This window comes from Camelus dromedarius, chromosome 10, assembly GCF_036321535.1.
Source record: "Camelus dromedarius isolate mCamDro1 chromosome 10, mCamDro1.pat, whole genome shotgun sequence".
In the NCBI taxonomy this organism is placed as follows: Eukaryota; Metazoa; Chordata; class Mammalia; order Artiodactyla; family Camelidae; genus Camelus; species Camelus dromedarius.
In genome coordinates, this window is record NC_087445.1 from 16,616,597 (window position 1) to 16,629,637 (window position 13,041).

Consider the following 13,041-nt stretch of genomic DNA (forward strand, 5'->3'; position numbering starts at 1 on the left):
CCATACAAATGGAAATCAAAAGAAAGGCAGAATAGAAATATTTATATCAGACAAGGTAGACTTTAAAATAAAGACTGTTATAAAGAGAAAAAGAAGGACATTACATAATGATCAAGTGATCAATCCAAGAAGATACAGCAATTATAAATATATATATATGCACCCAACACAGGAGCACCTACATATATAAGGCAAATATTAATGATGGAAGTGGAGAAATTGATGTTAACACAATAATAGTAGGGGGCTTTTAATATCCCACTTACATCAACAGACAGATAATCCAGACAGAAATCAATACGGAAACACTGGCTTTAAATAATACATTAGACCAGATGGAATTAATTGGTATGTATAGACAGAGCATTTCAACTGAAAGCAGCAGAATACATATTTTTTTAAGCACACATGGAACATTATTCAGGATAGATCACATGTGAGGCTACAAAGCAAGGCTCAGTAAATGTAAGAAAAGTGAAAATATATCAGGCATCTTTTCTAACCACAACATTATGAGACTAGAAATCAATTAAAAGGAAAAACTGTAAAAAAAAAATAAATAAACAAACAAATAGAATAAACACATGAAGTTTAAACAATATGCTCCTAAACAAATAATGGATAACTGAGGAAATCAAAAAATACCTACAGAAAAATGAAAACAAAAACATGACAATCCAATGCCTGAGTGATGCAGCAAAAGAGGTTCTAAGAGAATTTTTTAGCAATACAAGCTTACCTCAGGAAACAAGAAAATTTAAAAAAAAAAAAATCTAAACTTACACCTAAAAGAACTAGAGAAAGAAGAAAAAACAAAATCCAAACTCAGTAGAAGAAAAGAAATCATAATGTTCACAGCAGAAATAAATAAAAAGGAGACTAAAAAAATAGAATAGATCAGTGAAATTAAAACCTGGTTCTCTGAAAAGCTAAATAACAGCTTTAGCCAGACTCATCAAGAAAAAAAGGGAAAGGGCCCAAATCAATGAAATCAGAAATGAAAAAGGAGGAGTTACAACTGAAACAACTGAAACCATAGAGATAAAAAAGATCATAAGACACTACTATGAACAACTATATGCCAATAAAGTGGACAACCCAGAAGAAATGGAAAAATTCTCAGAAATGCACAATTTCCCAAGACTGAGCCAAGAAGAAAAAGAAAATACGAACAGATAAATTACCAGTAATGAAACTGAATCAGTAATTTTAAAACTCCCAACAAACAAAAGTCCAGGACCAGATGGCTTCACAGGTGAATTCTACCAAACATTTAAAGAGTTAAAACCTATTCTTCTCAAACTATTCCCAAAAATTGCTGAGGAAGGAACACTTTCAAACTCATTCTATGAGGCCAGCATCACCCTGGTACCAAAACCAGACAAAGATATCACAATAAAAAAGAAACTTACAGGCCAATATCACTTATGAACATAGATGCAAACATCCTCAACAAAATATTAGCAAACCAAACCTAACAATACATTAAAATGCTAATATACCATGATCAAGTGGGATTTATCCCAGGGATGCAAGGATTTTTTAATAACCACAAACCAATCAATGCGGTAGACCACATTAAGAAACTGAAGAATCAAAAACATATGATAATCTCAATAGATGCAGAATAAGCTTTTGACAAAATTCAACATCCAATTATGATAAAAACTGTCCAGAGAGTTGGTATAGAAAGAACATTCCTCAAAATAATAAAGACCGTATATGACAACTCCATAGTTAAAAGTGGATACTCAACAGTTATAAGCTGAAACATTTCCTCTAAGATCAGGAACAAGACAAGGATGACCACTCTCACCACTTCTATTCAACACAGTTTTTGAAGTCCTAGCCACAGCAATCAGATAGAAAAAGAAATAAAAAGAATCCAAGTTGGAAAGGAAGAAGTAAAACTTTCACCGTTTGCAGATGACATGATAGCTATACATAGAAAACCCTAATGAAGTGACCAGAAAACTATTAGAGCTCATCAATGAACTAATAAAGTTGCAGGATACAAAAGTAATATACAGCAATCTGTTGCATTTCTTTACACTAACAAGGAACTATCAGAAAGAGAAATTAAGGAAACAATCGCATTTACCAATTACCATACCTTGAAAAAGAATAAAATATCTAGCAATAAATCTACCTAAGGAGATAAAAGACCTGTACTTAGAAAATTATAATATACTTATGAAAGAAATTGAAGATAACACAAACAGATGAAAGATAGACCATGTTTTTGGATTGGAAGAATACTTTTAAAATGACCATACTACCCAAGGCAACCTACAGATTCAATGCAATCCCTATCAAAATACCAATGGCATTTAAATAGAACTGGAACAAATAATTCTAAAATTTGTATGGCAACCCAAAAGACCTCAAGTAGCCAAAACAATCTTAAGAAAGAAGAATATAGCTGGAAGAAGCAGGTGTTCTGACTTCAGAACATACTACAAATATAGCAATCAAAATAGCATGGTCCTGGCACAAAAAAGACACACAGACAATTGAACAGGATAGAAACCCTAGAAATAAACCCAAACACTTATGGTCAATTAATCTACAACAAAGGAGGTAAGAATATACAATGGAGAAAAGACAGTCTCTTCAATAAGTAGTGCTGGGAAAACTGGACAGTTATATGTAAAAGAATGAAATCAGAACATTCTCTAACACCATATACAAAAATAAACTTAAAATGGATTAAAGAGCTAAATGTAAAACCAGATACTATAAAACTCCTAGAGGAAAACATAGGCAGAACACTATGTGATATAAACTGTAGCAATATTTTTTCAGATGTGTCTTCTAAAGCAAAGGAAATAAAAGCAAAAATAAATAAACAGGACTTAATTAAACTTAATAGCTTTTGCACAGCAAAGGAAACCACCAAAAGAAAAAAAAAGAAAAAATCTACTTAATGGGAGAAAATATTTGCAAAAGATATGACCTATAAGGAGTTAATATCCAAAACATATAAACTGCTTATACTACTCAACATCTAAAAAAAACCAAGCAACCTGATTAAAAAATGGGCAGAAGAACTCAACAGACATTTTACCAAAGAGGACATGCAGATGGCCAACTAGAATATGAAAAGATGCTTTATATTGCTTATCATCATGGAAATACAATTTAATACCACAAATCAGATATCACCTCACACCTGTCAGAATGGCTATTATCAAAGGGAACACAAATAACAAATGTTGGCGAGCATGTGGAGAAAAGGGAATCCCTGTACACTGTTGGTAGAAATGTAAATTGATGCAGCCACTGTTTTCCATAAAACAGTAAGGAGTTTTCTCAAAAAACTAAAAATAGAACTACCGTATCACCTAGCAATTCAGCTCCTGGGCATATATCTGAAAAAAAAATCTAAAATCAAAACAATAACAACAGAAAAGTCAAAAACACTACTTTGAAAAGATGCAATCACCCCAATACTCATAGCAGCATTATTTACAATAGCCAAGATATGAAAGCAACCTAAGTGTTCATCAACAGGTGAATGAAGAAGACGTGGTATCTACATATAATGGAATACTACTCAGCCATAAAATGTATGAAATTTTGCCATTAGCAACAACATTGGTGGTTACACTAAGTGAAGTAAGTCAGACAGAGAAGGACAAATACTGTATGGTATCACTTATATGTGGAATCTAAAAAATACAACAAACTACTGAATATAACCAAAAAGAAGCAGACACAGATACAGAGGACAAATGAGTGGTTACCAGTGTGTAGAAGGAAGGGGGGAGGGGTAATAAGGGGTAGAAGATTAATAAGTACAAACTATTATGTATAAAACAAGCTACAAGGATACACTGTACAGCACAGGGAATATAGACAATATTTCATGATATCTATAAATGGAATATACTCTATAACCTTTAAAATGTGAATAACTTTTAAAAATGTGAATCACTATATTGTGCACCTGTAACTTATATAGTATTGCACAACAACTATACTTCAATAAAGAAAAAAATAGCAGAAGTGGAACGAAAGAAGACAAAGGTACTTCGAGAAAAGGTAGTCAGAGAGAACATTCTGAAGATGTGACACTTAGCTGGGGTTTAAAGTATGAAAGGAGCCAGCTATGGAGATGTGAGATATCGGAGCTCCAAGCATATGGAACAGCAAGTGCTCAGCTGTGGGAGGAGGCCAGCTAAACTGGAGCCCAAGAGGTGCGAGGGAGAGTGGCCCAAGGTGGACATAGCCATGTGGACGTGTGTGACATCATAACATAGAAGGCCTTGCAGGCCAGCTTGGTTATTCTCAGTGCAGTGGAAAGCCGTGTGAGGGAGAGTGGCCCAAGGTGGACATAGCCATGTGGACGTGTGTGACATCATAACATAGAAGGCCTTGCAGGCCAGCTTGGTTATTCTCAGTGCAGTGGAAAGCCATTGAAGAAGCTGGGAATGATCTGATTGACATTTTTGTAAGGCCATTCTGGTTGTTGTGGAGAGAATGGATGTGTGGGGTGAGAGAGGAGACTCAGAGGCCAGTCAGGAGAGGTTATTGCAATAGTCTCCCGGTAAGAGGCAATGCTTCTTGGTGGTGGAATGTGAGACGGAAAGACATGGACAATTTCAGACTATAGTTTGTAAACAGAACCAACAGGAATGTGAACTGTGCTTCCTTAGCCTGTGGAATCAGGACCTCAGCTATAAATGGCTTTATATGTAACTTCTTTTGTAGAAAGAGAAATAGGTTCTTTAATGTCACACATGCAATAATAGGAGAATAAACTTAAGTGAAACAAGGGGAAAAAAAGAATACAAGTTATACTAGCTCTGTGATCTGATGCAAAATAATTTACTCAGTCTCAATTCTCCCATCTCTAAGTAAGACTGATAGTACCAATCTCTTAGCATGAAGATTTTATATGGTCATACATGTAAAGAACATAAAATACTATTTGACACAGATTATTGCATTCAATGATTTCACTTCTTGTTGTTGGCTATTGTGTTCTTTTAGTTGATTATATTATTGTATTTTAATTTCACCTGAAGGGAGAAAAGGAGTAATACTACATTTGCCTAGTATTTATTAAGGGTAAACTAGATTAAAATCTATGCCTTTTATGTACAATATTAAAGAGAACTGAGTTCTTCAATTAACAAACAAAACAGCTACAGATGAACATAAATAGTCTTCAAATTCTCTATACAAGTAATTGAAAAGGAAGAAAAAGAATTGGGTGTGAGAAGAAATATTAAAAGATGGTTGGGATTATAGACTCCATTTACTTTGAAAAATTGTGGGAAATAATAATTTTTCTTTTCTCACAAAAAAAACTTTCCTTGAGGGTCTCTATTCTCACTAATTTGAGACAATGATGATGTTACCTTGAATTAAGTCTACTCAAGAGACATTTTGGCATTTTGGAAACACATGGACTTTGAAGGAAAACAAATGTGTGTTACAACTCCAAATTTCTTCTTTACTAGATGTGTGACCTCCGACAACTTCCCTTAGTGTCTCTGTATATCAGGCTCGTATTTTACAAAATGGAAATAGTAATTCATACTTGTCTTGAGAACTAAATATTATGGTGTCTGTCCTGCAAGGTCACACATTTATCTATGCTACTTTCAGATATACAAAGGACACATCGCCTCTTCATAGTCTATAACTGGCCTGAACTTTCTCTGGATACCTTCTCACTTTACTAGAGAGGAAAAAAAAGTAAAATCAGCACAATATGATAAATTTGATCCCACTCAATTTGAACACTTTCTTTAGGTAACTAAATTTCCTTTGGAAGAATTATTTTTTCACATTTCCTTCCTTTTCCCTGATTCTATCCAAAACAGGATATAGGAATGGGGAGGTGAGGAGCCTATGGTTAATTCATGAACCACTCCCCCCTCCATGGCTGAAGGGGGCCCATGGGTGTGTAACACAGTGGGAAGTTTTCCATTTACAGGCGAACCTGCCTAGGAGTTATAATAACTGTTACATTTCATGCTAGCTGGCTCAAACCTCCTGAAACTGATAAGGAACCATGAACACTGAGTAACTCTGGGATGCTAGATCTCTCTTGGGCCTAATTAAAATATCTGCCTAATCACTGAAAAATCAAACTTGTTTTAACTAACTATGGGTCCAACTACAGACTCAGTCTGTCTTACCTGGTATGTTCAAATAAACTCTCTAGTATTTAAAACCCCTGCCTTCTCCTCCTCAATGACGTATGCAGTGAATTTTGTCACAGATGTATATTCTCTCGCATGATAGCATTTTTTTAAGTTTGAGGCTATTTGTTTTATTTTTTGATAACATATTGGTATCATCTAAGGTAAGATTGGTATCACCCCATCTCTGACTCTTCTTGCAGAGTTTGCTGGGAAACTCTGCATGTGGAGCACTTTGAATCTGTCCTCTATTTCTCAGATTCTAGTGGTCTTTTCTAACAATTTGGCCCCAGTGAGGCCCTGGGGCTTGCTGCAGACTCCATTTCCTTTCCTGGCTGGTGGTTTGCTATGAAGATGTCAGGCAAGGGACCCTTTACCTAAAACCTTGATGATCCACAGTGCCAAGTTTCCCAGTCAGATTGTGCATTCACTTGCACATCCTTGCCTAGCACCCCTGGGAACATATCCCCCGCTTCCATGCCACAGGGGAACTGGCATTGTCTCAGGAGTGCCTTCTGTTAGCCAATCCTACACACTAATACTTTTCCTTAGGTACTGTTGCCCATGTGTGGGTAATGGTGTAGCTTTCAGAGCTCCTAAAGGATGCAGGGAAAGAGCTCCTCTTCATCCAGTATTTCCTTTAACCTACCTATCTTCCCTTCTGGACCCACCCAGAGAGAGGAGGTTGTGACACACATCTTCTGCTTCCATAACTTCTCTCCCCTCATTCTTCCCACAATCCTTACTGATTGGATCAACATTTCTTTTAGTTTGATTTCCTATCAGGCACAGATTTCTTCAAAGTCTTCCAGGGCCAACCTTATGACTTTTCCTAAAGGATGAGTGGAACAAGGAGAGACTGGCTTAATGACAATGGAACATAAATGAACAGGAATACAGGAAAGAGGTTAATATCACCATATTACATGAAATATCTGGATCATTTTCCAGACTTGTAGAGAATCCTGTGAAGTGATAGAAAAAGCAATTCAGCACAGCTCAGTTGGGATAAATAACCCATGAGAAAAGAGGCTGTAAGAAGTTTGAGCCACAGAGATTCATTATTATTTTTTGAATGAATCTGGGCTCTACCATAGAATGTGGGCAAATTACTATAAAAAGCCTCCTCGTTTATGAAACTTGTTCTTCAGATTTTAAACCTCAGTGCATCATATGATTTGTAAGAAAGGCCAAATGTTGCAATACAACTGATTCTAGCCCTTAAAAGAGAGACTCTCTAATTGTTAGTGTTGTAGGATAAAAACATACGCAATGCTGCCCGTGAATACCTTATCTGTGAAACAACCACAAATGAGCAAATACATATTTGGTACAATATTATGAATACATGTGCTATTTTGCATCTCTTAATACTATTTTAGGCAAATGAAGAGTTCAGTTAGCTATTTTACAGATCAACACTGACTGCAAATCATATCGCCTCGATGCCAGTCCAAACCAAATACCAACATAATCACTCTGGGATACGGGTGTTAGCCTCTTGCCTACCAGACATATAGTATCGTTATTTTAATTAGGTAATGTGATCATTATATTATTACTGAATTTCCAGACAGCTTTTCTTTACCAAATCTCAAGCATTTCACATATATGAAATTCAAAGAACTAGCCCACAATAATTGTGAGGTTTTTTAAAATATATTACATACACCGTCATCAGTATTTTCAGGATGCTTCCCCTAAAGGCTCCTGAACATTCCTTGGTCTCACTCATGGCCATAGATTTATCGTTTCTGGTCTCCTGGATCCAGCCTCTCTGAAGAAAATTCCTCCAGATTTAGTGCTGTTCTGTCTTCCCACCAACCTCTGTGTGTACCTCTTTCTTTACTATTAGGACACACTGTTATCTGTTCACTGTTTACTGCATGAGAGTAACAGTCCCTCCACTGTTTCCCCTTTTATATGCACGTTCTAATTACATGCTCTACCTTTCTTTTTAGGAAATGGCTTGTTATTTCCAGTCTTCCCAAGACTATACCAAAGTCAAATTATTATTTTTCTTTCATCTTAAAAATTTTGGGTTGCAAACTACACTAGAAGGGTGAAGCAAGGATAAAAATAGCAAATTGGCTACTAGGTCAGGGTCAAGAATATGTGCCATGGAATGAGGAAGAACTATTCAGTAATATGACGAAGCATTCCCTTTAAGCTGTCTAATCCAAAAGTAAAGGTATGTATTGTTAACTGGAAAGTATCTCATCTATAACATTTATTTTCTGCTAAAAAACAGCTTTTATTCACACTTGGCGACCTGCCTACCAAGTTCCTTAGCCCTCCTTGTGTCCAACTTTGGTTTCCAGCACTGATTTTAATCCCCTTTCCACAGGTACTTTCAGATCTTAGCATGTGAAAATCCTCTGGGGGTCACCTAAAGACAAGATCATTTAGCCAAAGGAACATAAAATCAGAGCAGAGAGGTACCAATTTTGGAGCATCAAAGAATTTGAATTATGCTCCCTGTCCCCTCACCATCTTCCAATTTATCAAATTCCAAGACATTGCTTTCTGTTTTACCTCAGGAAATGTTGAGAGGCAGTAAAGAATACAGAGTTTGGAGTCAGACAGACATGAGGTTGAATCTTGATTCCATAACTACTAAATTATTTTGCAGGGAAAATTGTTTCACATTTTGAGCCTCAGTTTATTATCTATAAAATGGAAATAATCTCTGAAAGTATTGTGCTATGGACTGGGGATATCTATCTGAAGTGTTTTTGGCACAAAATCAGACACCTGGTAGGCATATAATTAGTGGTAGCTTTTTTTAACTTCCCTCACAACCTTCTACTGCAGAACTCTCCCATACCTTAGGTCTAAAGTCTACCATTAACCTTTAAGGATCCCAGGGTTTCCCAGTTTCCAGGTGATCAAAGCCATACACTCAATATATTAAAAAAAAAAAAAAAGATAGCTAGTGCTCTGGAAAGTCTGCAAAGCAGACTTAATTCTTCATATAACAAAGAAAATTCTTATTCAAAGAGCCTTAAACTGAAGGAAAAACATGTTTATTTGCCTGCTTTCCATGGATGTGGCCTGAGAGCACAGCCCATGATAACTGGGTTATTTTCTTATATGTTATACACTTCACTACTAGCATTTTCAAGATGTGCCCATTAAAGGACCCTGAACATTACTGGAGTCTCACTCATCACCATAATTCCTGAACTGTTGTTTCTAGTCTCCTGCCTCCAGATTCTCTCTAAGAAGAGTTATATAAAAAGGTTATATAGCATAGCTGGAGAAATACAGAAATATTCCTGCAGACAAAGGTAGCCTAAATTTCTGAGAAATTATCAGTTCTATCAAAATCATTTTTATCAGTGATATCAATTATATATAGACATCCACTGTTAATTTTCAATACTGCTACCATCAGGGACTAAGACCCTCAAGCAACTCAATATTCTGGGCTTTTCTTACCTCTTCCATAAAAATAGAGTTTGAGTTATGCAATCTCTAAGGTCCTATGAGGTCTCTTTCAACATCTGCTGTTGAGATGGTACTTCAATGATCAGAAGGGGCATGGGAATTTACTAAGAACACAAGTAAGAGATTCAAAGAAACACGTTTTCTAAGCTATCTCCCTGCACGGAACTCTGCTTGTGTGAGCTCAAGACTTCCCTCTCTCTCTTGTGTTCTACACTCAGAACTCAGGTATCTGCTCCCCAGCTGGCAGTTCCCTCTCTCTGGAATGAAGGATAAAAGTCAGAAAACAACTGAAGATCCTTACGGAAATGAGATTGCCTAGAAGTGGGACAAAAACAGAGGGGAAGGTGGAGTCAGACCATCCAGGATAAGGCTCTCATTCCTGGATTTTTGAAGGAAAGGGAATTAGGCAAACTAGTTACCAGGACAACCTGCTGTTGGGGCAAGGAAATGGGAGATCTGTGGTTGCTCCTGCTCCTGCCCCTGTGTCTGGCAGCCTTTCATGGAGTCAAAGGCTGCTTGGAATGTGACCCCAAATTCATAGAGGATATTAAGTCCTTGCTGGTAAAGCTAGTACCCTCAGAAGTCCCTGGCCAAGCTCATCTTCTTGAACGTCAGATTAAGGAGATGATCCGTTTAAGCTTCAAGGTCTCCCACAGGGACAAGATGCTTCGAGTGCTGGGTGAGGGAAGCTGAACTCCCTGAGAGTTTGGAGGATTAAAGGGAGAAGGAAAGGAGGAAAGAGAGCACCTGGGTCCACAAAATTTCCTCCAGAGATGTAATTATTCTCCTATATGTACCTTTATCCTTTCTGTCTAGCTGTTCAAAAGGTTGTCAATTTGAGAACATGGCTGAAGAATGAACTTTATAAACTGGGCAATGAACCATGGAAAGGTGAGGTACCATTTCAGTGTTATAAGATTCCCTTGCCCAAGCAAGTAAGAGAAAAATCCACTGGGGGAAAAACAGCAACATACTCAGGATTAAATTATGAAGAGAAAGGCTATCCCTATTTTCTGATGTCCCTTCCATCCCTTCTTAGGTGCCTTTATCCTTCAAGGCAAGCTTCTCGAAGTCCGCCAAACCCTGGAATCCAAGCTGGAAGAAATGTTAAAGAACTTCTCTGAAGTTGGTAATATAAGATGTCTACCTAACAACACTGAAATTATGTGAAAGGAACAGGAAATGAAGGATGAAAGGAGGAATGTGGTTTCATATTAGAGTGATTTAGAAAAGGTGGAGGGGTGGCTATAACTTAATGGGTAGCCAAATAAATGCTACTGGCATAAAATATGGCAAAATCTAAGTTGATTCTAAGCTCATTAGATCTTTCTGATTCTCTTTTAGCTTGTTCTGAAGATTGTGGTAAGTACAGTATATGTGATGCACTGATGTGTTAGCACATATTTTCCCACCTCCTTTGCTCTGTATGACTCTCTCTCTTCTACTTGTCATACTGAGAATGCAATTCCTAGAGCTTTGGCTAAAATGGGGAATGTCAAAGATATCTAACAACAAAATGTATGAAATCTCAGATACCCCACAGACTGTTGACGTACTCAGAGGCCTTCTGTTGTATAGTTTATAACCCACAGCACCAGTATAAGCTGAGGCATCATTTTCCTCACTTCTTCCCAGAGATCTGACTTAAATTATATGAGGTTTTGGTCCACCAAGAAAATTGATGGCTATGGGAAGAAGAAATTCACAGCAGTGTAACCAATGGAGATGCCTGAGATCTAATTTGTACTTGATGTCTGACATAAGGAAACACCATGTCACAGCCCCCTTCCAACTATTTTTCTTCTCTTTATCAGTCGTGACTGAAGGTCCTATCCTGGATTGTTGGACTTGTCTTCGCATCACCACCCGGTGCTTCAAAGGAGAGTATTGTGCAGGTAACAAAGATTGTGGTGTGGCATTTTTAAAGGCCAGGGATCACAGAGCGCTTCACTGATTCAATCAACAAATATTTGTTGAGCACCTTCTATGCAGGTCATACTAATGGTACAAATAAAAGCTAAGATGATGGACAAAATTTGTACCAGTATAAATTACTGAGTATGGATAACTGAAGCACTTAGAAATGAAAAGACTGTACTGAAAGTGGAGAAATTAGGCTAGAAGCAAAAGGGGAAAAAGTTTCATAGAGCCTAGCAGTTTAAGAGTAATATGTAACCAGGGAATAGTGCTGTAAGTGGTGAACAGTGCAATTTTTACAGTTAAAAATAGTCTTCTATTATGGATAAAGTTCTCAAGTTAATAGTTTTCTCCAAAACTCACTTTCTTTTTCCCCCTTTCTTCTTCCAGAAGAGGATCCGAGGAAGGCTGAGAATCGAGAGATTGCACTATTTCTGATATTGCTAGCAGAAGGTGTAATACTGGGAGGTGCTTTGTTACTGTGAGTTTTCCTCCTTCCAAACAAATAGTGGATGAAGTATTCCTTTGGCAAAGAGACTGGCCAATCTTCCCCCTCCTTCCAATAGAAATAAGGGGAAATAAGTCATTTTAAGATTTGGGATATGATACTAACAGGAATGAAAGGGATGTAAGTTTGACAGGACAAAAGTTGGAATATAGGCAACACAGGAGGCGTGATGAAGTATGAGAAAAACTTTTGTAGAGGAATTCAGAAAGGGAAGAAAAAAACAATTATTACAATTTTTTAAAGTGTTGGACTACTAATGGTGAAGTTGGGATTATCTTATTTCTTTACTCTAGATTCCATTTTTGTATCTCTCATCGGAGGAAAATGAAGGCAATAAGAAGGTCATTAAAGAAATATTTGGAGAAGAAACTTGAAGAGTTAATGGGGAGAATAAATGAGAGGGAGAAAAAATTGGAATCAGACAATAAATACAGAGACACATCCAGGAGTTCATAATTCTCTTAAGTGTTGGTTCAGAGTAGAAAACCAGGAGTTAAGCTCTTCTGCAGTCATGAAGTCGTAGTGTTCTAAAATTGAAGTTAGATTTTCCCTAGTAAAGATCCTTACTGACATCCTAAGGTAATGGAAGCAAAGAATTTACTTGAAGTTGTACAGAAAGCAATGCTGGTATGTTGCAATGCACATAAAAGGTTACATGCTGCATGATAATAAAGAATGCCTGGTTGGTAACTCTCATTAATGTCTGTAATGAGGATAACTTAAATTTCTACGGTTGCTTTTATTCCCATCTTTTCATTTTGTTGCTAGTTCCATACTTATTATTAGGTTCAATGTGGACAACTTTCTTTGACAATATATATCATTTAATCTTCATCATGATACCACACACACAAACACACACACAGTCCAAAATATTACTCCTGAGCTGAGATTTATTCCAATAATTTTTCCCCAAATCTATGCTCTGTAGTTGAGTTGGATATCAATGTCTGAGACTAGTTGCTCTTATTGAGCACTTTTTATGTGTATAGTACCCTAATTAGTGATTTA

At 36.8% G+C, this 13,041-nt stretch overlaps 1 protein-coding gene across 2 annotated transcripts; it reads left to right on the forward strand.

Moving 5' to 3' along the window:
- The first annotated feature begins 9,837 nt into the window (after positions 1 to 9,837).
- IZUMO3 (IZUMO family member 3) lies at positions 9,838 to 12,720 on the forward strand. Of its 2 annotated transcripts, XM_010997932.2 has the most exons (7): positions 9,838 to 10,284; positions 10,422 to 10,496; positions 10,645 to 10,734; positions 10,950 to 10,967; positions 11,420 to 11,500; positions 11,913 to 12,003; positions 12,324 to 12,720. In XM_010997932.2, exons 1-7 carry the CDS (start codon positions 10,053 to 10,055, stop codon positions 12,484 to 12,486), a joined length of 750 nt encoding a protein of 249 aa, XP_010996234.1. In that variant the 5' UTR covers positions 9,838 to 10,052; the 3' UTR covers positions 12,487 to 12,720. The 2 variants fall into 2 exon arrangements, with proteins under 2 accessions (XP_010996234.1, XP_031305415.1); XM_031449555.1 differs by lacking the exon at positions 10,950 to 10,967 and having other exon boundaries at positions 10,053 to 10,284; positions 12,324 to 12,603.
- Positions 12,721 to 13,041: the final 321 nt, after the last annotated feature.

Excerpts from the sequence above, each read along its gene's own strand:
- IZUMO3 (XM_010997932.2), top strand. The coding sequence starts at position 10,053 with ATGGGAGATCTGTGGTTGCTCCTGCTCCTGCCCCTGTGTCTGGCAGCC. Across the intron at positions 10,497-10,644 it reads GGGCAATGAACCATGGAAAG|GTGCCTTTATCCTTCAAGGC; the intron begins GTGAGGTACCAT and ends ATCCCTTCTTAG. Across the intron at positions 11,501-11,912 it reads CAAAGGAGAGTATTGTGCAG|AAGAGGATCCGAGGAAGGCT; the intron begins GTAACAAAGATT and ends TTCTTCTTCCAG.